Below are 27655 nucleotides of genomic sequence, written 5' to 3' on the forward strand. Positions count from 1 at the left end.
ATTCAAAGAGCTTTTTATCCAGAATGGCTTACTCCATTAATATACCTCACCTCAAATATACCAGTGTGTATGTGTGTGTGTGATTGTGTTTGCCTCACAGTTTTGTGTTTGCATACACGAGGCGTAGGAAGTGCAAAATGTATGAGAGAGAGTGGAAGAGGTGGTTTATGCCTTCAAGAATGCGTGCATACCACAGAGTTGCAGAATGTTGCGGTCCAGTTTGCAGTAGTCCTGGTCTGAGATGTTGAGGTGCAGCAGTGCATTGTGGGACTGTATAGGAGAGGGACTGAGAGGAGGCTTCTGGTAGGACATCTGAACAGCCTGGACTCGCGCACACGCCACTGAGGCCTGTGACGACATGCATGTGTGCAGAAACAGACACACACACACACACACACACACACACACACACACACACACACACACACACACACACACACACACACACACACACACACACACACACAAACAAGCACCAGAGAGAGAGACAATGATGAGACTAAACCCTGTCTCTTGCTTCCATCTGGTCCTTCAGAGAACATTGAAGTGAAAATGTCTTACACGGAATAATGAATGCAAAACACATATTATTGCTGAGATAAAACATTGATAAGGTCTTTCTGGGACTGATGTCGGTGTTAACGTTAACTTTCTTAAGAAAAGGAAATAGGCTTTCTGGATTTGACATCTCAGAGGCATTATTTTAGTTCAAAGGGCATTATTTTAGTTAATTAACAAAAGGGAATTTTGTAGTTATTGCACTCTGTGCTTAAATTCTACCTTGTTGCTGTGATTACATTTTATAGAATAATTGTTGCCGTTTTATACAAGCTTTAGTTGTGTAATTGCTGCAGGCCTTCTCGAAGTTTAGTTCTCAATAAATTATCAACACAAATGATGCCTTCTAGTAGAGTACATATACTTCTGTAAAACACGCAGATAAATACAAAGCAAACTCTTACAGTAACTCCTGTTACCTAGCTTTACTTTAGTTCTATTTCTATTTACATTGTTGACCATGAAAGACAGAGAAAGAGAGAGAACTTACGTGTTTCTCCAGCATGTTAAGATGCAGTTCATCCTGATCAGATAGTGGATTACAGCCCACCTACAAACACAGACAGTCCCTGAGCTTGACTGTGTTTTGGTTGTGCAATATGTGAATGTGAAATAAAACTAAATTAATACAGCTATGTTGTAAATATCTACCTTTTTGCAAAGGAGGAGGCAATAGTGTAGACTGCTTTTGTTACTTTTGTTTATGAATTTATTGAAACCATATTGTCTGTCCTTGAATGCAAGGACTCACCAGTAAGACAGCGATGGCTTTAGCCCGCTCCTGGTCCAAGAGAGGAATGACAACAGCTGAAAGAAAAAGAAAAAGAAAGAAAAGCATTCATAACAATAATGCATTGATCCAAACAAAACACACTCTTCGTCCATTTATCTCCTCCTTTTATTTTATTTCCATGTCCTTGCCTCACTCTTAATCTTATTTCTTCCATCTCCATGTTCTAATACTAAATTGAAATATGCAGGAGAAATGAACATGGGAAAAAACAATCCTAATGTCCTTGAATAACACTGTTTATTATTTTATTTTTATTTTACTTCATTTGTTATTCTCATCGGTGTCGTGCACATAGCAACAGCAGAAAATTGAGAAAATAAGTTTCATGTGTGGACAGAAGACAAAACAACAAAAACAATTATATGTTTACCACATTGGTACCCAACTAGCTCATATTTCTGCAACATCATTAAATGTTCAGTGGTATTTATTGATCCACAGAGTGCAGAGCGGTCATGCATGTGTACTTTAGGATGTCTCCATAACTAAGTTATAAATATTCTCATTTTTCTGTTTTTAGATAATAAAAAAAAACTTAATTTCATTCAAGTTATTTTTTATCACAGGCTCTCATTGCTCTTGTGCAATTGTATTGCCCATGAGGCACCTATCTTTCAGCAATCATCACCTCTTGTTCACTAATTTACTTAGTTTTTTCTCCCCCGCTCTCACATCTCTGAGTTCCTCTGAATGCACACACACACACACACACACAAGCACACGCACACACACACACACACACACACGCACACACACGCACACACACACCCACACCCACACACACACACACACACACACACACACACACGCACACACACACACACACACACACACACACACACACACACACAGATGTTTGTCTATTTGTCTGTCAGCCAGCATCATTCGAGCTGTTGTTACACCCTAGAACACAGACGCATGGGGGAAATCCACACACACACCTCTTCTCTGTGCTGGTAACGGTGCTGCGAGGCAGATTCTGTATTTCTCTGGCAGTTCGGACGAAGGAAGGCCGACACACTGACATCGCCTCAGCTGGTCCACGATACTCCTAAAACAGACAGACACAAGTTGAGTTTGACTCATGTTGAGCGAGACAATTACCTCAAGCGCCTCCGTTAGAGTGAGAAATAGAGAGAGACAGTCTGTCAGAAGATGGGCAGTCAAAGAGGAAGAGGGGATTTGGAAGACAATTGGAGCAAATGGAAAACCGATAACCAGCATGACATAAACAGACACGTTGTGCTCATTGACAATAACCAAAACATGTCTGAATAGAACTATTATTCAAATTATATGAACTTAATACTGTCATACTAATACAGAAGAGGGCAGCTGAGACATTTAGTTATTCTAGACTGACGACAGCCAAAGGACATACACACACACACACACACACACACACACACACACACACACACACACACACACACACACACACACACACACACACACACACACACACACACAGAGCAGCAGTCCCTCCATTACATACTCACAGAGTCTGAAATCCCCTCAAATCATTGCCGCTAAATCTCTGCATGCTGCATTGATTTAAAGTCTCCATTTGTTTCAGCTCACTCAGTTGACTATGGTGACAAATACAGCTGACCTTTGTGTAATGTCTTTGTTCAAAGCAGCTTTTCTGCACAACCATGAAGCCAATTTATGGCGGGGTACGGCAAAGAGCAAAAAACCCACCCTGGGGCGTTATGAAAAAACCCTGTAATTTAGTTTTCTCTGTGCACGTATGACATACCTATTAGATAACGCAATTTATCTTTACATGTCTAGTGTGTGGTGTTTGGAGATATCAAAACAGTATACGGTCAACTAAAGCTTTACAAATGTGCTTAGCAGTAACAATAGACTCATTTGAATATCATTCAGGTCAAGGCTGGCGGGGTTTATAGTGCAGTGGGTGCCAATGACAACTGTTAGCAGCAGCAGCAAAGACCTAGAGATGGACTTTTAAATAGGCCACTAAGATACAGTAAATGTGGGTGTGTAGGCGTGTATTTGGCACTTATAGAAATCCGCTGATGATTAATTGATCTGGGTGATGCTAATGACTTCATTTTTCTGCCTGAACCGCTGCTTTGAGCTCCATTAGTCCTAAATGCTTGAGCACCATTGAGAAACACTACAGCTCCTAACAGAGATTTTTCAGATGACAGAGAACAAGAACAAAATTTAGATGGAAATAAAACGACCTACAACTGAAAATGGTTATTTCAACAGTTGTGCAGTGTATTCTGTATTATTTTAGACTTGGACTGTGAGTTTACCTTTCACAGTCAAACAATAGCTTGTTTGGCGGTGAGGCTTCAGTTATCTTGAGGATGAATGATCATGCAAGCTGTTTTGGTTGGGTGGTGCATATTTGTGTGTGTGTGTGTGTGTGTGTGTGCATGTGTCAAGGTCCAGTTAATGGGCTTGTATGTATTGTAAAGTGAGTGGGAATGAGGCTCAAACAAAGTGGCCTTGTGCCACTCAGATGGGATCACTGTGTGTGTATGTATATGTGTGTGTGCCATGGTCTTGATAACAGGCTTATATAAGTAGGTGAATTGGAGAGAGAAAAGTGACCACGTGCCCTGTAGCTCCTAGTTTCCCCATTCCCTCCAGCCTGCATGTGTTTGAGTACAGTGGGTGTGTGCATAATGTGTGTAATAATGTGTGTATGTATGTGGTTTGTGCTTGTGTCCTTGCCTGTTTGAGTCTGCATACGCATGTTTGTGTGTGAGCACAGGTTGTGTGGCGATATGCTGCTGGAAAAGTTTGTTTGTCTAACAAACAGACAGTTTCATCTATTATGTAGTGTTGTTTTTTGCTAGAGCCTGGACAGCAGTTGCAGTGGCTGTAGAGCTTGAGAGAGCACTTTAGAGAGGAAAGGATCGCAACGTCTCACTTAGGGCGCTGTCACTTTAGCTATTAGCCCTGCGACGTTTCCGTGGGGAGAGGGACTGGAGGTGAGAAAGAAAGAGAAGGGTCGGGGGGGAGGGGGAGATAGACAGCCAGCTTAGTGCTTCTTGTGCTCCGTGGCTCTTTGGGAAGCGAGCAGGCGGAGAGGTTAAAATAAATAAATAAGAAAAGGCAATGACAGACTGATGCAGTGAGGTGGGAAGGTGGAAAGGATAGCGGAGGAAGAGAGGGAAAGAGTTTGCATAATAAGATAAAGGTAGAATTTTAATGAGAGGGCAATAGATGTGGGGGCCGCTAAAAAAAACAAGTGGTGGTAAAAAATTAGAACGTGTGTCTCAATGATGAGACTCTGTCTTTGTGTTGATTGTGCAATTTGGGTTTGAGCGGCTCATAATCATTCATCTGCTTTTAACACAGCGAAAACAGCTGTCTCCGTTTTACCCTCTTCATCTCTTACTTTTTCTATAGCGCAACATCTGCGGCTCGCTGCATACACAATCACATACGCACAAAGAGTACACACCTGATCTTTCCCTCCCGTGGCAGTTCATGTGGCGGGTCGTCAGATAACAGCCTTGAGTATCCCTCCAGCATGTAGACACATACACACTCCTGGAATAAAACACACACACATGTACGAGTGATGAGGTTCATCCATTTGCTAAAATGGATGAACAACTGTAGGATGTTGGAAGTTGGATGTGCAACTGTAGAGTTTGTGTGTGTGTGTCTGTGCAAATACCGTGCTGGGGAGCAGCTCCTGTATGCTGTCTTGGAGGGCCACTCGAAGTGAGCCCGCATTAACAACCGCTGCCAGCCGCAGCAAAGCATCCTGGGAGAAGGAGACAAACAGATGCCCTGATGTCTGTTTGGTTGTTTGTTTTCTATCTCAATGTGTGCCTCCAAAACCCCCAGGCTTTTGCTATAGGTTTGTTATTTTTGTTACAAATTTTATGTTACAACAGCTCTTCCCCGGATAGTGAGCTTGGCAAGCTGCAAAGGCCTCTGATACAACATCTAAACCGTGTCACACTGTGTAACACGCAGCAATCTGTGCTTGTTGGAGGCACAAGTGAGGTACTTAAAAATGAACTGAACTCAAACAGGAATTGCTGGAGTTAGTTTTTGCTCTTCAGGACACTCAATGAATGCATTTGTTAAATGTTGGTCCTGTGAAAACAGAGCAAAGTGATTGGTGAAGTGAAATGGCAGCAGAAAGTCTCATGGTTCACAAATTACCTAACAGATATTTACTTTTCTCTTGTTATGTTCTTTGATGATTGGAAAGAAGCACTTCACTTGGAGAAGAGTGGTGGTTATCTTAATTACAGCCGGCCTCTGATCAGTGTGATCAAATTGAACAAGATCTAGTATTTTTTATCTCTTTTGACTTTGATCAAATTTATTCCCACGTCAAAATTCACTACACGCACAAATCCCAAAGACAGATGAGCATGAAGGACCTCATCACAATGGAAACTAGAATGAAATGACGACTGTGGGTCAGTGGTTAGCAGGTGGTTAGCAGGTCTGTCTTTCAATCAGGGGGTTTGCGGTTCAATCCCCGCCCTTGTCGATGTGTCCTTGAGCAAGACACTTAACCCTGAATTGTTCCCTGTAGCTGTTCTACAGTGTATGAATGTAATTTGATTGTAAGTCGCTTTGGATAAAAGTGTCAGCCAAATGACATGTAATGTAAAAATGACTCTTCTTCAAAGTAAAAGCCAAAGTATGCTTGAAATAATCTAGCCTGTGTTAAGTGTCATCCAACCACATTAAGGTGTTTAAAAAGAGTGTTTATAGCTGTTACAACCAGAAAGCTGGTCGTCTCTGAGAGGGGCGAGACACAGGAAATCATAAAGATGGAGAACAGAAAGTCATGATGTGGGATGATGATGTTGTACAAAGGCAGAAGTAGGTGTCTAAAGAAGGAATAAAGAGAGCTTGAGACAGAAGTTCCTACTGTCATTGCATCTGCACACCTGGCCAATTGCTGCATTAAGTGGCCGTACATGTGCATTTCTTTGTTTCGGAAAGAAAATGATTGAAAAAACAAGACAGCTCTCGCAATTTAGATGTCAGAAAGGCGTTTCAGATGCTCTGTGACCATCAGACGGGAACGTCGTCTGCAGCATACTAACGTCGTATATGGGTCAATATCACCGCAAGGTGAGAGCAGTTTGTTCTCTGTCTTTGGTCGTCTTCAAAGCAACTTTCTACTTCAATAAAGATGGGGTTTGAAAACAGGGGAGACAAGCAGAGCAATAGAAAAACAGAGATAACAAGGGAGCTTTTATCTTAAGGTCATGCAAGATTGAGTTTATGCTTCGAGGATTTTACGTGTTCCACCTTCCACCAACATTAAAAACTGGTATGCAGAGCGACAGCATCTCACAACCACAGCTTTATCAGATGAATGTTCATAACATCCCATGTGACAGCTAGGAAATTCATACTATGTGAATATTTACACTCTGGGTGCAGTCGACTTAAATCCCTACGAGATCCAGTTATCACACGGCATTATTATTACATGTAAACGCTGTCGAAAGAGAGCGGGACTTCAGAATCTGATCAAAGCGAAGAAAAGCACTGCGGAGGCTTTTTAAACTGTCGACTGAATATAAATTGAAAAGAAGTCTTGAAATTGTTTAAATATTGTCTGTGACTGCTCGATGACGCTCTTCCAGTTTTTCTGGCAATGCTGTTAGTCACGCAGCCGAGCGAGAAGGAAGATCTCGTTCCTTCCTTCAGGAACCACGTAGGTTCTGCGAGCTGCGTCTGCTCGGGCGCTCAATGTCCTGAGGGTGTTCATCTGTCACCCTCTCCTCTATTCTTAATGCGCTCCTCTTTTTTACACCCTCCCTCTAACCCTGTCTGCTCTGTCTCTCACTCACGTTCAGTCTCTTTTTTGAATGAAAGCAAAGATGGAAGACAAGAGAATGGCTGGCGGAGGAGAAGTCGTTAGTAGGCGGACGAGGAGGGTCAAGGAGTGAGTGAGGAAAAGGGGCAGATGGGGAGTTGTGTCATGCCTGAGCGCTCAGTGTTAGTTATTACATATGATTGGATATGATTAAATGTGATTAGCTTTGATCACTCAATCAGTCTGCCAGAGTGCTGTTGTAATGAAGTTGGAGATCTGCCAGCCCGTGTGTGTGCGTGTGTTTGTGTGTGTGTGTGTTAGAGTGAGAAATAATTTGCTGCAAAGCTCATGCAAATCCCGATAAGTAATGTTTGATCAAAAGTAGAACTGAACAGCAGACACACAACCAATTTCTCAGGCTCCCTTCTTTGCTGTAAAGACCGCGCCGAGGATAGACGCCGGAACCCGCAATCATTTGTGTGTGCGTGTTTGCGTTTGTGTGTGTGTGTGTGTGTGTGTGTGTGTGTGTGTGCATTACTAGCAATAGGATGTAAATGTCAAACCCTTTCTTCTGACCTTTCACAGTCATTTCTTGCCATAAGCCACAAACCATCTGTTTTATTAATGTACCTGCTTCTCCACATCACACACACACACACACACACACACACACACACACACACACACACACACACACTTTTTTATTTTAGCTTCTAATGTAATCCCAGCTCTAGCTTTTAATTTTTTTTATTCGTAAAACTTTTCATTGATTTGATTAAAGGAACGTTTTTTTATTCGTCACTTCCATTGTGTTGGTGTCACGTATACTGCCTTTTGGGAACTGAAAAGGAAAATCTTGTTTTTTAATTGAACCAGGCACTTTTACAGCTCATTCAAGGGGGATTTGAAGAGTCACTGAACCTCCCCAGCAAGAAGAATTATATAATGTAATCCTTCAATTAATTCAAAACTGAAGCATGTCAGCCTCTAAATTTGAAATGAAAACAGCAATTTGATTTCATGACACTAACACCGTTTTTTCCTTCAAGCTTTTATCTAAATTAAGTTGAAAATACCATAACAGAGTGCATTTTTAATACAGGGGACATCAAATCTCACAATGTGAAGGGCCATTATGATAATGGTTTATATGTATTATTTGTTTCCTTCTATTTATTTAACTTCAGAAATACTCTCATTGTTCTCATATCTCTACTCATTGCATTATTGTCATTCATAAATTGTGACAGCGATGCATCCATCTGAAGCAGGATGTATTGTCCTCCAGTCTCTGAGCATGTATGAATAATCACAATTGAACTAGTATGTTTGCTTGAATCTTGAGGAGTTGTAGCATTTATGTATAAACTGTACACACACTGCACTGCTACATTCACAGCTATAAAGTTACTGCTAACTTACTAAACATCACACATGCTTTCTTTCTCTACCAGACACTTGCTCACGTTACGCCTGGCTTGGCAGTGACAGAGGCTACCAGGCAGACACACGACTGACAACCTCACAGCCGCACTCACGATGTGGAGACTTGGTGGTAAAGTGGCTGCATGTGTCCACGGCCGTGCACGCAACACAGTGGCTGATTACTGTCCCTGACGGATGAACCGGGGACATCAGTTGCCGGTTTATCACGCACACTGCAGCTGGCAATAAATTAATTCAACCTATTTGTGCGTTATTGCATCTGGGCAGCTTGTTAGGCACTTCAACCAGACCATCCCTGCACACAAGACACTAATCTTGTTGATCAGAGGTTAATGATTGGTTAACGAGGGTCTGCTATTCAAAAACAGTATCCCAAGGGCTTTGTCTGTCTCCCACTTTCACTTTCTTGTTTATCTCCTTCCACTCTCCTCCACGCCACTCTCATTTTCCTTCCAGCATCTTTGAACCACATGTTTTCACCAACGTCCTCCTGTTCCTCCACCCCCCCTTTCATCAGGGCGTATTCTTTGCTGTTGTTTTTATCTGCCGTCCGCCTTTATAATCACTCGGAGAGCGCTGACATTTTGAAGGGCACCTGTGATCGGCATAACTAAACCCTGATTCCTTCCTTTCTTTATCTTTATCGGACGTCCTCTCATGCAAACACATGTTCTATAGGCGGTTCAGTTTACCATCTGACAGTTTGTGCATCAGAATACTTATATTAAACTGTAATCTGAAACATGTAATTTTTAATTATCTCCCTCCTCCTCCGACGTATTACTCACATGCTCTCTTTCCCTGAATATTCGAATCGCCCGGTGTTGACCTCTAAACCAAGTACCTGCTCCCTCAATCACCTCCCAGCTCAATTTTTTAACTGTCTGGCCATATCTGGGAGTTACTATGCTGAATATTCGTATTTGGTATAACTAATTACTAAAATTGCATTCTAATAGAGCTTTTCTATCCCTGACGACCACTAAATGCGCTTTACATAACAAGCCAGCATTCACACACACACTCACACACCAGTGGCAATTTGGGGTTCAGTATCTTGCCCACGGACATGTAGACTGCTTTTGACAACAGATCCCTGTTTAGTCTTGGACTGACTGGAAAATCAATTTGGCGTCTCTGGCTCTTTCTGGTGCGGGTTAAGTCTTTCTTATCCTTTCACCTTAACTTTCAGTTGCTTTGATACTTCAGGGCTTGGACCGGTTATCTGTACTATAATTGTTCAGGCAGGTTGGTCAGAGTCTCAATATATTGTCTTTATCCTATATCATACGTTCTACTTATATTTGTACTTACAGCAGGTTTTTCATTGTAGGCCAAAAGGCACAAAGAGCTTGAAGTGTGTACTCTTCTCATGCAAGAGCTCGGCTCAAGTAGCCCTTCAAGAGGACATTTAAGCCTTAATCACCTGAGATGGTTTAAAAAGCCAATAATACATTGGTCAGTCCACAGGTTCATGATGGTAAACTTCAAAAAATTGAAAAATGCCAACCTTCTAATAAATGTAATTAAGGAAAAAAACATGACAGACTTTATCCAATCATTCAATCTTTTCCCTGAACTAAAGCAATCATAACTCATAGTTAATAGAGAGGCAGGCAGACATGTGAAGCATATCTCCAGGAGGTCAACTGCTCTAAAATCTTAATTAGGTCTACATGGACAGAACTGCTCGCAGGTTAAAGCCAAACTCGCTCTGTATAATTATGATATAATTTCCTACTGAGCAGAACTAGGCCAGATCATATTTGTATATTCTTTCTAATTTTTCTTTCTGCTGGTTTGGCTGACTGGTGAGCAGATTTTAGTTTTCTTTTAGATATAGAACAATACAGTGCGTACTATATTGTTTGGAGTTGTACTCCAATTTTGATTTTATTGCCTGATTTGTACATATTTATATATGATTTCAAGCTGATTTCCCACAGGTATTTGACCCAGCTCTGCTAGTACGCTCTAATGTTGGATGTCTTTTTACTTGTTAATGGTGGAAGCATAATTAGACAAATAGTTATACAGTTGTATTTTGTGGTACAGGATCTACTCTCTGAGAGGCTCTTCATATGAAAATATCTGGAATACAATAATAATAATATGAATACAGCTATTTATATCATACAATTCATCCATACAATGTAACACAGAGTGCCTTAGTGGGATCTAAGGGAACATAGTGCCTTAACCAGGTCAGGCAGATACAATGGGCCAAAGCTATTCAATAATATAAAAAACAGTGGAAGAAATAAAAAAATAATTATGTGACAGGTAACAAATGTACGGTTTGTTTAGGCTTGTGGGAAAGCTGTCAAACGAAACATGGTGCGAGCAAACTGAGATATCCTGAAAGGTCGGTGCGGTTTGTTGGTGGCGTGACAAACCAACCACAGGATTTATGCACGACATCAAAAGCTGAACTACTAGTAAATCCATCTGTTGATGGTGAAAATTAACCCGGCCAAGACTGAACTTCTCCTCCCTCCAGGAAAAGGCTCTCCCACCCACGACCTGACTATTAACTTCAACAACTCAGTGCTGGCTCCAACTCCGACTGCCAGGAACCTCGGAGTGACGCTCGACAGTCAACTCTCCCTGACTGCCAACATTACCACAACAACACGCTCCTGTAGGTACATGCTGTACAACATCAGGAGAATACGATGATACTCAGAAGGCGGCACAGGTTCTGGTCCAGGCTCTGGTCATCTCACGGCTGGACTATTGCAACTCCCTCCTGGCAGGTCTACCTGCTAATGCCATTCGACCTCTACAGCTCATCCAGAATGCAGCTGCTCGACTGGTCTTCAACCTCCTGAAATTTACCCACACTACTCCGCTCCTCCGCGACCTTCACTGGTTACCGGTGGCCGCCCGCATCCGCTTCAAAACATTGGTACTTGCGTACCGTGCTACATCCAGGACATAGTCAAACCATACACCCCACTCCGTTCACTTCGCTCGGCTTCTGCCAATCGGCTTGTAGCTCCTTCACTTCGAGCTAAACACTCAACAAAGTCACGACTGTTTGCTGTGCTGGCTCCTCATTGGTGGAACGAGCTCCCCATTGACATCAGGACAGTAGAAAGTCTCTACAAACTAAAAACATATTTTTCGACTATACCTTGAATAGGGAGGGTTGAGCCGTAGTAGCACTCTAGTAGAACTTAAATGTCCCTTACCGATAGCACTTTGTTGTTTAGCACTTTAGTAGCACTTAAATGGTACTTACGGATAGTACTCTGTAGTTTAACGTTATTGAAGAAATTGTACTTGCTTGATTCTTGTTGTTCTGAGTTTGGACTCATGGTTTAATGCGCTTATTGTAAGTCGCTTTGGATTAAAGCGTCAGCTAAATGACATGTAATGTAATGTAATGTATTGTTCTGTATAAGTCCACTTATTTAATTATTTATGCAAATCAACTGGTATGCATGTCAGCGCAGGTATTTCCCCTGAATAACAGGTGAAAAGCTGTGAAACGTGCTGTGCCTACTTTGTCAGTTCCTCAAACTGAATGGATGGAGGTTGATCTAGTCAAGTCAAATCTCACATTTGTCTCAGAAGGAAGAGATAAATACAGAATGAAAGATTTCGGAAATATCAAGAGCATGGATCTTAGTTGTCATGGAGATGGTTTGTTCCACAACGGACAACTGAAGTTTCTGAGGTCAATTAATCTAAAAATGTTATATCTTTTTGGAAAAAAACATCCCTGTGTTCTGATCTGTTCCTGTTTATTTGAAACCAGCTGTTACTTGATCATTTTCGATAGATGATAAGTGCCCGTAGTTTATTTGGATCAGAGGTTGCTCAGCCAATGCCAGATGCAATACTTAGAGGCTGTGTCCTTGGGAAACTAGCAAAGACAGATGGAATTAAATCCAACACAATCTTTTTTTTGTGCAAAACTGTACTCAAAGTAAATATAATCTATTTACTTTCTACTGACCCTCTGCCATCAGTAAAAAGCAGCCACATGACATTTATTTATATTTTAAAGGGCACACAGCCCCTTTGAAGTTTTCTATAACTGAAGATGATATTACACGATAAAAACTCATCTCTGTGAACACAATCACAGTGTTCCTGCAAATGATCCTATGGTCGTATGCTTTCTGTCACATAAACATGCACCCGTATTGGGAAAATCTTCAAAAGATGGTTCGAGATTTTACCAGATGTCAGCTGTGAGTACATTTTAAGGTAAAACATGAAACTCTACATTAAAACACAAGTGTAGTGTTGCATTTAAAACATTTACACTTCTACAATAAGGCTTTGTTTTGATTACAATAACATATTGCCCATTTATAACTTTTTTACAAAATATTCACAGTGCAAAATACCTTCACATTACTTTGTGCTCGAGTACACTCATAACTGTATTGAAGGGAACACAATCACATTTTAGATTAGCCAGATAGCTGAATACTAACATCCTAAATTGGCCACATTAGATAAAGACCAAGCTTAGCTAAAGACTCGACCGGGAGGATTAGTTTAAGGAGCTAAATGGAGCCTTCAGGCTAGCGCCCATATTTCTTATCTGCTGCATTGTTCACAGAGTCTCTGTGAATCAAACCAATCTGCAATTCAAGAGGTTTACTGTTTGACCTTGATATAACAGCAAGAGGATGAAGGGTAAAGGCTTCCGACTTGCCACACGATTAAAGCCATCCTCTCTCATGCCTATAGATCTGTATGTAAAACCAACTATTTACATGCTCTAAATAGCTCCTTGGTGTATTTCAGTAAATCACTAGCTTGCTCACTCCCTCACCTATGATGTGTTTAACGGTGGATGTTTACTTCGACAAGGGACGACTCTTTAACATTTCAGTGAAATGAATTATTGATGCAGATTGATTTTTTGTCAGTTTGTCAGTCGGTGGAGAGAGAAAAGAGTGAAAAGAGTGAAAAAGGCAAATGTAAAGACTAAATGACTGTTCCTGAATGTCTGCTTTAGAAAAAGACACACGCACACACACACACACACACACACACACACACGCACACACACACACACACACACATGCACACGCACACACACACACACACACACACACACACACACACACACACACACACACACACACACACACACACACCATGGCCAGGCGGAGGCTGGTAGTGTTGCAGTGGGCCCTGGTTGTTATTCCAACAGAGCTTGGTCTCCAGTAGCATCACTAACATACTGGAGACACATGCACTGTAGAATACAGCCAAGCCATGATGACAGGCTCCGCCATGTAAGTTCACACAAACAAACACACACACACACACAAAAGTGATGCTGCTATGGCACTAATAAGGCCGATCAAACAGAAGGAGAAACAGGTGCGTCTTAACCAACCTGTCTGTCTGTGTGTGATAGAGTTTTGAGTGAAACAGCCCACACTTCATATATATTTTCTCGGCATGACTCCAGGGAAGTGGATGATAGACAGAAGAACGAGAAAGACCCGAAAGAACAAGTTGATAGGTAGGAATTGACAGACTAAACTATGAAGACAGACAACTGCTCAGTGATGAAATTCACACTTGGATCAGAGGCGAGACTTTAGAGGGGCCAAGAAACCCAGAAACAACAGTGAGGCTTCTCTCCTGTATTTTTAATGAGCGTAAGTCCAATCTGTGCTTCTGTTTTCCAAACTTTTTATCTCGGGACCCACTTTGAATCTATTAATCGTTTTCCTCTCTTCAGTAAGACAAACCGAATGTTCATTCGCCTTTAATATGAGATTACATTTTATAATTAGGCTACGATTATGAGAAAAATACAAACATTCAGACTCTCTCATGTGGCTCAAAGGTGAACCGCAGATTTGAATGTTTAATAGAAGACTAATAAATTCTGCAATTTATTTGGCGACCCTAATAAAATCTCCTCCGAACCATCTGTGGGTTGCCACCAAGTGTTTAAGAAATCAACCATTCATATCACACTTCGTGTTGGTCTCATTAGGGCTTCATGCTTTTATCAAAGCCTTTTGACAAATTTCATATGAGCTCATCTATATCCAATCCAACAACATTGATTTGATGCAATAAAACTTGACGCCATTATTCTGGCAGTAATGAATGCTGCAAATTCTCTAAGGCTATTTTGGCACCTCCAGAGACATCTGCTCTCATCTGGTCTCATCAGTCTCACATTTAATTAAAGAAGAAAAAGACAGAAAGAAATAAAGAAATAAAAAGCATAGCAGATTTCAGTGGAAATTGTCTTGGCAAAACCTGGGTTACTACTTTCTCTTAATGGTATTTTTGTAAAATACCAATGTATTGGGTTATGTCATTTTACTTTTATATCCAAGTTTATGTGCAAAATATGCAAATGTAATGCATGCAGAAAGGATATATGTTCTGAGTCTTGGGTTTTCCTGCTTCTTGACACCGTGCTTAGATTTACTCTTGAGTATTCTATTTAGTTTAATCCTTTTAAATGAATGTGTCTTTTTATAAAGCCTTATGTTTCTGCTCTAACGTGTCTTGATGCATTTGTGTCTTATATAAAGCATATAAAGCAGTTTTTGACTTCTTGTAGCGCAACAAAGGAGTGTTTTTAAAGAATGGTTTCCTCGGTTTGTTAGAATGTCCTGCTCGTGTATTAGGATACTAATGTATGTGGGTGACGGGATACACTGCTCACCCTGTTGCATTGGTGGCGGAAACATGATACAATGAATTATGTTTAGTTACTTTTATTTGTTTCTATTCATTATTATTTTGTTTTTAAGTTGGAATAATAATGGTCTAAGCTCCCATATTGCGTTAGTGGATGAAATACTAATTTGCACCACACACAGCCATGACAAATGTACCATTAGCAGGGCCTGTTTGCACTGTTACCATGGAAACAGTCAAAATATTACTGAAATGCTTATGATAAACAAATATATTAAAAAAACGATAGTGTAACAGGTTTCCCTGTTACCCGGTGAGTCTCGGACTGGTACAGAGGCAGCGCACAGCTTGAGGTCGTTTTCAAAAGGTTTTATTTGCTGACAAACACGCACACACGCACGCACGCACGCACGCACGCACGCACGCACGCACGCACGCACGCACGCACGCACGCACGCACGCACGCACGCACGCACGCACGCTGGATTTACAAGTTTGTGTTCAATGTATTGACAGATACAACATATATTATATAATAACGTATTACTTTTTGCTCCTGACACTGAGTCGGGATGCAGTAAAATCCAAACCACATTGTCTAATTTAAATGGCTCTGACCGTCATCAGTTCTCAAAGCCTCCTCTCAAATGTCAACAACTGCCAATCAGGGCTGCTCTAAATATCATGGTTGCTCAAAAACTACCTTGTGAGAACGCAACAGATGTGTCGAGTATGATGCATAATAAATGCACATTTGAGACAATGATACCAGCGCTCATCTCCTTTCTCTCTTTCCAGCAGCACTGCTGTAAGGACTATTCAAAGCGCAGGCCAGGAGAGAGTGATGGGAGTGCACAGGAGAAAAACACCACTTCTTTCTAATTCACACCAGCACATAGGAGGCATAATGGTCTCCATTCTTCATCCCCTTCCTTTTTTCATCAACCTTTCCCTCATCTGCAGCTGATTCATACTATTCCTCTTTGTCACTCTGTTCGCTCTAATGATATGCTTAGTCTCACTATTCACATTTTCCACCTCCTCCCGTTTTCCTCTGTCACTTTTTCACCTCTCTGGTTCTCCATTTGTCCCTCACATCACATTATGCCCCCCCCCTCTAGTGCAGGTGTTTCATACTGTCGTCATATGGCTGTTGTTCTATTTTAATCTGGCTCTTCTGTTCAGGAACACCCACATGGTCTCTGCTCCATTTCACTTTTCTATCTATCTCAGAATCACAATCACAATCAGAACTGTTACGTTACACATATACATCATTTGACCTGGTGAAAGGTGCTTAACATCTATCTATCTATCTATCTATCTATCTATCTATCTATCTATCTATCTATCTATCTATCTATCTATCTATCTATCTATCTATCTATCTATCTATCTATCTATCTATCTATCTATCTATCTATCCATCCATCCATCCATCTAGGATTTCAACCCTCATATACATAGAGCTCCACACATGAAATGTGACCTCTGCATTTAACCCACCTGAAGCCTTTAGGAGCAACTTAGGGTTCAGTGTCTCATTCAGGATCCTTTAACATGCAGACAACCCGCTGAAACTACTGCGCTACAAGAATCTTTGTGAAAATGATCAGTCAAGGAGACAAGGTTGCTGCCTAGGAAACTGCATACTGGACAAGCAAATCGTCATGGATACAGATATTTCAGTTGCCATGCAGTTCAAATGCAGTAAGTGTACCAATTGAACACTGTCTTCATTTCCCTGTAGTTCGTAAATACATAATCAAATCCTGACAGTGACATATTTATTTCCTTCTTGTGAATCACAAGCTGACACCTGTAAAGCAAAGTGGTGCAGATGTTGCTGTAGTTCAAAACAAATTTGGATGATTTTGGTTTTATAATTGGTGCTGCACAACATCGGCAGTTTTTGTCTCTGCTTTTTTTTCTTTTTTTGTGCAACTCGTTGGTTAAATAAATCATGTCTGAAAATAGTTGTGGGGACAGAACATTTTTGAAAGTTTTTTGCAGACTGAACCTTATCTCACAACACTCACGGCAACATGCAGAGCTTCAAAGCCACTAAGCCACCCATGGGATTCACTTAGCAACAAGTAAAACTGGGCTCCGTCTAGAGGAATTTTAAAATCCTAACCGACTATGGGAAAAGGTATTTTTTGGCCGAAGGACATCATGTGGCGGACTCGCAAATTTGAATCCACTGTGTAGTTTCAAAGCCTGGCCCTCTTCCTGAGGTATTACATCTCCCTCACGTGATCTCATGGGGAAGCAGATGTTGACTAAACGAATACTGACGTTGCGCTACCATGTGCTGTAATGCTTTGCAGTGAGAAGAAACAGAAGTAGAAGGCTAAACGAGTCTGGATAAGGAAATGGTTGGGGAGCCGCGGTCAACACGGGTTGTCTATTCTTCGGCGAGAACTGGAGGGAAGTTTTAATATCTGCCAACAATAGTATGCGACGGTGGCTGTTGAGCCTCTAGGGCGAGAACGTTGCCTGGAAACACACATTTGCTCTGGCTGGACTCTCTCATTGGCTGTTATTGTCGTGATGTTATAATCCAGAGTTTAACTCCTAAATATCAAACATGTTTAAAATGATCGGGGCAAACATCGATACCAAACAAGTTCCCGGACCGGATTACCCCTCTGATTGTCGAGAGGGGTGAATCAGGGTAAAATTGGCCCAACACCTCTGAGTCCCGTTTTAGACATTATCCTCTGAATCCTGAGTAATAAATATGAAAGGTGATATGACACTCAACAGTATTTAAAGAAAAGGGAGATTTTATCGACCTAACCATAGATTTCCAGTCACAAAGCCCTCATCACTGTTACTATTAATACATATAAATCTGAGAGCCAGCCAACTTACGCAATAAAGGCTCAGTATGTTCACAATAACCTGTCAGCTACATCATAACTGGAGCCAAAGAAATGAGGGTTCTCTGCACCGGGGAGAAATCTGGAAACAAATCTACCAAATCTATTGAACTACACTGTGTTGAACTATACAGTGATTAACACTGTCAACTGTATCTTGTAGGCCTGTCTATTGTCTTTATTTTCTATTATTTACTCACAGCCAAATCTCCTGTGGCTCTCCATAATGGCTGCCAGGAGATTTAAGACGCATCTGTAAATGTTCCCTCCCTATTTGTCTGTCTTTCGCTCTTATAATGGTCAAACACTGAGAGCTCAGAGCGTTTCTTTTTTGGACACGAAACAGGAAGTCAGGAATACCTACACACACACACACACACACACACACACACACACACACACACACACACACACACACACACACACAGAAACACAGGAAGGAGAGAGGTGTATTCCCGACGCTCACACATGTTCACACATTTGTTATTTTAACCACGGAGCCTTTCACCCGACTCTGGCCTCCGGATAAGCATGTCACTGTGTGAAAGGCTGTGTGTGCTTGTGGATGAGAGATCCCACTTCAACGTCTACACCTGGGCAGCTATTGCACATGAATGCAGCACATTTTAAATTGAATTCTAAACACGGTGCGATTAGTAAACACACACACACACACACACATGGCTATAAGCACAGGTGCAAGCTCACAAACACGATTTTAATGATTGAATGACGAGCAAAACATGAAATATTAGATTCAAAGAACACACACACACACACGCCTAAGCAAGCACATATTGTCCAAGGTTGTTTGTGTGTTTGTGTGCACTCTGTTTTTGTATGCGTGTGTGTGCGTGAGTGTGTGTGTGTGTGTGTGTGCACTCTGTTTTTGTATGTGTGTGTGTGTGGATGCATTATGCCATTGTTTAGGGGTAGAATACATTTCCTGTTAAAAATTCCAGGATGGACTCCCCTCAGGGAGCTTCCCTGTTTATCTTTTCAGGAACACACACACACACACACACACACACACACACACACACACACACACAATGCCTCAGTCTCCTGATGTTACCTCTAAGTCTCCTTGACATTTGACTCACCTCTCCTTTCCCTGTTTTCCTCCCTCACCCGCCTCTCCCTCTGTGCGTCCCTCTCCATCTTTTCTTCTACTGGGTCATCTCATGTCCCTTTACTCGCTCCTCTCCTTTCCCATGACCTCTTTTCCTCTTCTGCGTCTTTCGCCTTTAAAAACTCGTAGGTCAGCGTGTGTGTGTGTGTGTGTGTGTGTGTGTGTGTGTGTGTGTGTTTATGAATCTGTGGCGGAGTACACAAGTACTGAATGCACACAGCTTCAAGTTATGAGAGGAAAGCTCAAGTCTTCAGCAATCCTCTAAACTGTATATATAAATATTTTAAAGATGAATGTCTTTCTGTTCTAGTTTTCAAACCGGGTTAGTCCCCCAACAACATTATTTTGATAAATGCGATGCAGAAACTGTTATTGTATTGGAGGAAAACTGAAATAAGCGACATTTGATGAGATTTTAAAGCCAAATTTGGATTTTTGTTTTACTCGTAAATACGGAAACTAAAAACTTTTTGTATGATTGCCCATAACTGATGAGTGTGAAGGTGTGTTTGAGTTGTTGACGGGAAGTGTTCCCGAGGAAGGATGGGGGAGTCGAGGAGTTCTTTCCTGTTCATATGAGTCATACATCTTTGCTCCGCTCCTGTATGCCGGCGTGTGTGTCCTGCTGGACAAAAGTGTAGGCGGAAAGGAGAAACTGATAACAGAGATAAAGAGTTGGTGGTTTCAGGTGTGAACATGTTAGAGGAGTGATAGTGGGAAAGTAAACTGAGGTGTTGACACATTGACTATCATCGTCCTTACCGGGGGACAAAGTCATCACGTCACTCAGGTTGTCAACCACAAGACCTCATTTTTAAGGATAGAAACGGTTCGATATCAATTTGTCTGTTGTGTTTGTTAGCCTTCTACTGGACAAGGCTAACAGACACAACAGGCACATTGATACCAGATAGTCAATCAATGTATTAAAATTAATCTGCTGCTGTTTTGATAATGACTAAATCCTTTTCAACATTTTTAAAGTACAAATGTCAAACATTCTCCTGAGCGACGTATCTCTGCAGGCACTAAACGCTCCACCGTGCTCCCTCCTGTCACCAACTGTGTCTGCCTGCTGTTTGGTTTTGAGCAGTTCGAGTACTGTTGGTTTTTAGAGCTTTTTCACTGCAAACAGCTGGAAAACGTCCCTGAGAGCGATGAGAGTGAACTAACAACCAGTATCAGCAGCATTGTAATCAGCCACCTTTTTCCATTTCTTATTGGACTTTTTGTTGACTACAGTTGTTGTTTGACTCCTCCGTGTTTCTTCCCTTGAGCCAGGGTCATAACAGCATAGCTCATTTAACATCCTACACTAAACATAGTATTTGCTTTTGCAGCGCTCGAACAAATGGGCAAATGTTAAACGTAAATTCAACAATGCAAAGAACCACAGCGGCTCATTATACAGCAGAACTATTGGCACCGTAACAACTGGCGCGTACCTTTGGTGAGATGAAATACACGGTGCATTGTTTCACAGAGTATGATTCAGGACAATAACTGTAACCCTGACGGCGTGAACATAATATGGAACAAGCCCAGAAACAGTTGGCAAAATGGGTCGATTAATGAAGTGAGCTAATTTGTTGCCTTTGGAAAATTAAACAATTTGTGACATCTGAGAAGACAAATAATACAAAGAAAATAAAAAAGTTGAAATGCTGAATTCCCAAGCGGGGTTGTGTATTAGGTGTTATTGTTTCCTTTAAAACCCATCATTGTTTCCACTGTAAATAGTTCTTTAAAGCAGGTAATTATGAAATCAGTAGCGCGATAGCTCAATGAATAATCTGCGTATTTGTGTGCATTTTGGTTCCCTGGCAGAGTGAAGAGCTTGCAGACCAGGTTGAAATAGAAACTCTAAACAGACTGCAAGTGAGTCTTTCTGTGTTTTCCACCTCCAATGGCCTGGCCACCTGTCCAGGCTTTTATCTCATCATGTCAGGTCTTTGGTGTTGGCTTGTTCTTCTGCCTCAGTCAGTCAAAAATGACCTGGCTGCAGCTGCTGCAGAATGCTGCCAGGCTTTTGACAAACACACCCGCAGGTCCCACATCACCCTGGGACTCAGCCCCTTTTCATTGGCTCCCAGTGAAATACTGATTTGATTTTTCATTTCACACTTATTAACACCGTCAGGCTCTGAGATTACATCTACCAAATTATTGAGTCCTCACAAGGTCTGACGGGTGAAATCTAACCTTAAAGTAGCCGTCAATAGTGAGTGTATCTTCAAACTGTATTTTGTTTCATTACATCTTTGTCCTTCACGGCCCATTATGTTTTCCACAAACCCATACTGACAACAAAGTAGCTAAGCTCCTGCTGCCCTCATCTTTCATGAAATGGTGAAGAGGAGGATGAGGTTATGCAGGGTGAAGGTGCTGGAGGAAGAAGATGTGATGAAGATATGAAAGGAGGAAGAAGAGAGGAGGGGACAGAAAGACCTATTTCTAATGAGGCTAACTTTGCACGGACAACGGGGCACCAGACACTCAATCAATACTCGGCCCAGAGGTCAGACACACACACACACACACACACACACACACACACACACGCAAACAGCATGACAGTGTGTTGCTGCTGCCTGAGGCCATAATTCTGACTAAAGGATTCCTGCCACAGACAGAGAGCAGACCGGACAGGAAGCTCTCTGTGACAGAACATAAATTACTGATTAAACACTCGCTCACTCATGCACAAAAACATACAAACAAACACGCACACAAACAGAAGTCAGATTATATATGGTGTGACAACGAAGCAGCGACGTGGACGGTCTGTGTGAAGACACTGCAGACGTTGTATTGCTGTCAGCTTTTGGACTAATCTACTGTAGCCGAACCAGGCACTTATTAAACCGAACAGAAGAAATGCGTCAGCTTTGTTAGGTCTGTCACACTTTTGCTTCAATTTGAGTTGAAAGCAGGAAATGGTTGACAAACTGGAAATCTGACATTTAAATGTATTCTGCTGACTAAACGGAAAAAGCTAAATATATTGAAATGGAAATTGATTAAATGAAGCAGTTTAACATATGTTCGCATGCATTCCAAACACACACACACACACACACACACACACACACACACACACACACACACACACACACACACACACACACACACACACACACACACACACACACACACACACACACACACAGAATCTCTGGTGAGGTCCACTTAGCTGATTGGACAAGAAGTGATTGATGGGGAGTTTAGTGATGGATGGCAGTTGCTTCAAACACGCACGCACACACACACACACACACACACACACACACACACACACACACACACACACACACACACACACACACACACATTGATGCCAAACCAGTGAAATAGTAACATCAACATTAATTATTTAAGTGTATCATATTAATATTATTGTATCTTGCCCAAGGCTGCCTTATCAGGGACTTGCAGAAGTCTACTTTGAAATTCAAAAGTGTGTATTTCTCTGTATGTGTGTGTGTCTGTGTATGTGTGTGTGTGTAGCAGGGACATTTTGTTAAATACAAGTATAATTCAGGGGAGGCAGACTAAATTATTCCATGTGCCCGTCACAACTAAACAGTGTGCTGCAGACATCAGCACAAGCACACATTTCATAACATAAAACACCTGCACACACGTGATGAGTACATTTCCAAACACATTTGACCTGGTAAATGCTGGAAAGTCGCAATTAGGCTGCTGAAATTGCATTTTCACATTTTGACAGAGATCACAAAAGAAGGCACCACTTCTGCTGCTAGAAAACAAACATATCATCATCTATTTTTCAAAGCTGCTTGAGCAATAACAATCTAATACCAAGCACACCTGCAACGGGCACAGGTGTGTTGTATTTTGACCACATTTCTCAAAACAAGAACGGCAGTGTGAGTGTGTGTCCTCTCAGCTCAATCAAAGCAGAGATTATAGTCAGGCCATTAAATCTCTGTCACACACACTCAAGGTTGACCATTTGAACCCTTTTTATAATTGCTGTGTTACTTAACTATGTTAATACTAGTTTGATGCTTGTTTGTGTGTGTGTGTGTGTGTGTGTGTGTTACCCCAGTGTTTGAACTGCATTGTCTGTAGTCACAGTGAGGTTAATGTGTTTGAAGAGCGACTGCACAGTCGATTACACATTTATGTCAAAGGTGTGTGTTATGTGTGGTGATGTGAATTTCTCCACATGCTACTGTGCTCATTACACACATACACACACACACACACACACACACACACACACACACACACACACACACACACACACACACACACACACACAGTACAAGCACACATGCACAACTTGAAACAAGAACAGAAGAGTAAGGAAGTGACAGAAAGCAATCTGTTGAATCTTTGTTGTAAGCCTCAAAGAAAAATGTTGCCGCAATGCAGATAGCGCAAACACACACAATATGCACAGGGATGTGTGACACTCTTAATCCATCTGAACCTCAACCTCAACTGTAATCAATTGACCAATAATGGATTTATGTCAATAGTGTAGCAGGGAGCCGAAAGATTGAAAGGAAAAGGAAAAGGTCAGAGGAAGATCAGGAGGCATGAAATAAAAGACGGGGTGAAAAGAGACGTTGAGGAAGTGATTGATAGATGGCAGGCAATGGAAGAAAAAATGAGTAAAGGAGGAATGATTGGGTGGGGGAGTGTGTCGATGTAAGTAAATAGACAGATGACGGAGGCAGAGGGACTGACAGATATATGAGATTAGAATATATTTATTTGGGGGGAGAAGGTTAGAGGGAGCATGGATGATGTAAGGTATGAAAGCAAGGAGATCTCAAATGATATATATAAATAAATAGACATATAAATATATGTATAGAAATATATACTGTATATACAGTATATATAAAAAATAAATGTACCCATAAAATATTGTACCCATTAAGTTAATGTGTTTACTGCAGCAACTACCCCATAATGTTTCTATGATCTATAAATAATAGTTTGAGAAGTAAGTCTATGTAGCTAACGTTAGCAAAGTAAGTTAATATTGCAGCATCAAACAATAATAAAGACAAAACTCTGTGGTGATATAAAAGTATTATCTTCATTCTTATCTCTGCAGCACAATTGACTAACAGGAGTTAAGCGTAACATTTTTTTACTTTTACGGCTGCATTCACACCAAAACTGGCGTTGCTCCAATTAGCGTAGAGTTGTGCGGCGGTGTCACTCAAATGGCCCATTTGTGCAAGGTGCTAGTATGTCTGGTCCTTCGAGTAATTGATTTTCACACATTCTCTTTCAATAACTACGGCCAGGCCTATCACAGCGATTAGTTTCAAACTGCTGCAGAAGACCAACGTGAGTGACCACATGTGAAACCTAATGTTACATCTAATGATTTTGGTCATTCATGCTGCCCTGCTTCATGTGGTCTTCCGGTCTTATCGCCGTTATGTGAATGGCCACTCAGTTATATCAGGTTATTCGGTGTTACATCTCCTGCAGTCCCCACCACTGCAGTTTAAATTGCATTCAACTGAATTGAAAAAATTGTGTTTTTTACGCAACGCCTGATTTGGTGTGAATGCATCCAAAGGAAACACTGTTATAGTCAAGAACGTATTCTTGCAGTCTAAAGTAAACCTTAACACAGGCCATAATGAATTAATTTACACAATTGTCCTCTCTACAAGGAGGTGTATATAATGTATGTTATTAGGTGACATAAGTACTTTGATTGAAGAGCTAAGAGATGAAACGCATGCGCTTGTGTGTGTGTGTGTGTGTGTGTGTGTGTGTGTGTGTGTGTGTGTGTGTGTGTGTTGGGGCATCTCTCCTTCGGTCCAGCTGGTATGTCACAGTGATGCCATGGCAACAGAGGAAAGCCATCACAGCCAAAATGTCTGTTTGCAGACTTGTAGATATGATTTTCCTACTGTCCACCTCTTTTTTTCTTGATTCTCTCTATCTCTCTGTTCATCTGTCTATTTCTGTCTGGGTAATAATCTATTAATCTGATATCTATTAATCTGCCCATCTGTTGATCCGTCTACCCTTCTGTCAGTGGCTTGATCAATCTTATTGTTCATCAGCCTGTTTATTGATTCATCCTCCCACTGTCTATTTATCTATCTATCTATCTATCTATCTATCTATCTATCTATCTATCTATCTATCTATCTATCTATCTATCTATCTATCTATCTATCTATCTATCTATCTATCTATCTATCTATCTATCTATCTATCATATAAATGCCATTCAGTGTTGTGAGTGGGTGTCTGCGTTGGTCTCTTACCTTAAATAGGAACATCCAAGAACATCAAGGGGTAGCGACATAAATTGGAGAGAGAGAAAGAGAGAAACATATAAAATATATATAGAACACTATAATATAGCTCAAGGAATTGCAGTTCAACATGCACACATTATTAGTTCAATAAAACGCCATAAGAGGATAGGCCAGGTGAAATCAATATTACATAAGGAACTTGATATGGTGTAAATTATGGTGCTCCCCTTCCTAAAAGCCTCAATCTGGCTAAAGGTCAAAGGTGACAGAGCGGTACTGATGATGAGGTCATCATGTCATCACACACACTTCCACATTGGAAGGAACGCCACCCACTTCCTTTTAACCTCGAGGCACACATGGACGCCTACACACACTGTATAAAACACACACTGACACACATAAACATGGTTTTATTAGAGGGTAATTATCATGATCAACATGGGCCCACAATTCTGAAAAACCACAGCGTTCTGTCATGTGGGTATCTGTGTGTGAGTGTATTGCTGTGTACTTACTGTTGATACATGTGTTAGTGTTTGTTCATAAATACAACTATGTATTTGTGCCATTCTTTCTGTAAGTGTTTGTGTGTTTGTGTGTGTACATGTATGTGTGCGTGCCAGTTCTTGTGCATGTTTTTGAATGTCTCACTACAGCCTCAATCATCTAAAGCCTGTTGTATCTGTGTGTTTGTGTGTGTGTGTGTGTGTGTGTGTGTGTGTGTGTGTGTGTGTACTCCTCTACAGAAAACTCAATATGGCGGGGTCAGCTCTGCAGAAAATGGTCCATTGAGCAGCATTTGCATTCTGCTGCCAAGGACTCTCTGCTTGACTCTGGCCTTTTCTATGGAGCTTTACATAAACCACTGAGCCCACACACAAACACAAACACACCCGCATGCACGCGCTCGCACACACACAGACACACGGACACACACAGAGACACACAGATACACACTTGTAGAAGAGTGGATGAAGGGAGAGACTGAGAGCAAGAGTGGAGGAGGTGTGACTAATCTTCTCTTCCTCTGTTTGGAAAGAGTGGAGGAGATGAGCGAGGGCTGTAAAATCATTTTGACGGGCTGGATTAAGACACTCACACTCACACACACAGACACGCACACACACACGCACACGCACACGCACACACACGCAAACACACACACACACACACGCACGCACGCACGCACACACACACACACACACACACACACACGCAGGTATGCTTTCTTTCTTACACCCACACAAGATGACATCTCTTACATACGGAGAACCAAACTCAAATTCTCTCACATATATTCTATCACACTTCTACACAGATATTCTCCTACGCAAACAAATATACAAAATACTTTACGCCTGGTATTAACGTGCGTCTCCTCTGCACACTGTGCATAGATCTGATGCTGCCGGATTATATTTACATCTGCTATGTCAATCAGATTTTTCTTTCCATCACCAAAATGCATCGTCACTCTCCCTTGTAATATTTCCAGCGTTGAAGACATTGTTATTCAATGTTCATGTTTTCAAATCTAGTCTGGCGCAGAACCAGAATAATGTTCTTCTTGTGAAAACTCAGTTGAACCTGTAAAGGAAAAACATTTAAAGACTGAATCAAACTGAGCAGAACAGTCACAATACTGGACCTTTTGTTGGCCGGCAGCAGCTCTTTGAATTCAAACTGCTGAAGCTGCAAACTGGTCTGAATGGATGAATTTCAGTAACTGTTTGGTGAAGACTCAAACTACCTAAAAGATATAATGTTTTAAAAGAAATGACACCAATATTAACAATAATTAGGTCCTATGACACATTCCTTGAAACTTCCCCCTTAAATGTGTTTACATTTTGAAAGCTTCAAAATGTTGACACTGAGTGAATTAATCAAACCCGACACACAATGTTATATTTGGCTGCCGTAGGCCTTTTTTTGACAACATACATTCTTTCTTGTCACAGTTGGATGACCATTAATGCTAGCTTGGTTCTATTCAAGTGTCCCTGTGAAGCTTCGTTTATACCTTCACGTGGCACCGTAGCACGAGCCTCCACAGATGGCACTCAAGCTACAGTACGAGCACGAACCAAGACGTTTATGTGCAATAAAGGATACTGCAACTGTTCATGCAGTATC

The 27655-nt window shown here is 41.3% G+C and overlaps 1 protein-coding gene across 2 annotated transcripts in view; it reads right to left on the minus strand.

Annotated features, from left to right (window-relative positions):
- Positions 1-27655, minus strand: part of LOC117741084 (cGMP-dependent 3',5'-cyclic phosphodiesterase) — a 125675-nt gene that overhangs the window by 19256 nt on the left and 78764 nt on the right. For both annotated transcript variants that reach the window (XM_034547788.1, XM_034547789.1), the window contains exons 3-8: positions 5019-5108; positions 4800-4888; positions 2293-2402; positions 1310-1365; positions 1049-1108; positions 192-348 (exon numbers count right to left, since the gene is read on the minus strand). In XM_034547788.1, the coding sequence (XP_034403679.1) occupies positions 192-348; positions 1049-1108; positions 1310-1365; positions 2293-2402; positions 4800-4888; positions 5019-5108 (562 nt within the window). The remainder of the gene's footprint in view (positions 1-191; positions 349-1048; positions 1109-1309; positions 1366-2292; positions 2403-4799; positions 4889-5018; positions 5109-27655) is intronic.

Source organism: Cyclopterus lumpus, chromosome 13, assembly GCF_009769545.1.
Source record: "Cyclopterus lumpus isolate fCycLum1 chromosome 13, fCycLum1.pri, whole genome shotgun sequence".
NCBI lineage: Eukaryota > Metazoa > Chordata > Actinopteri > Perciformes > Cyclopteridae > Cyclopterus > Cyclopterus lumpus.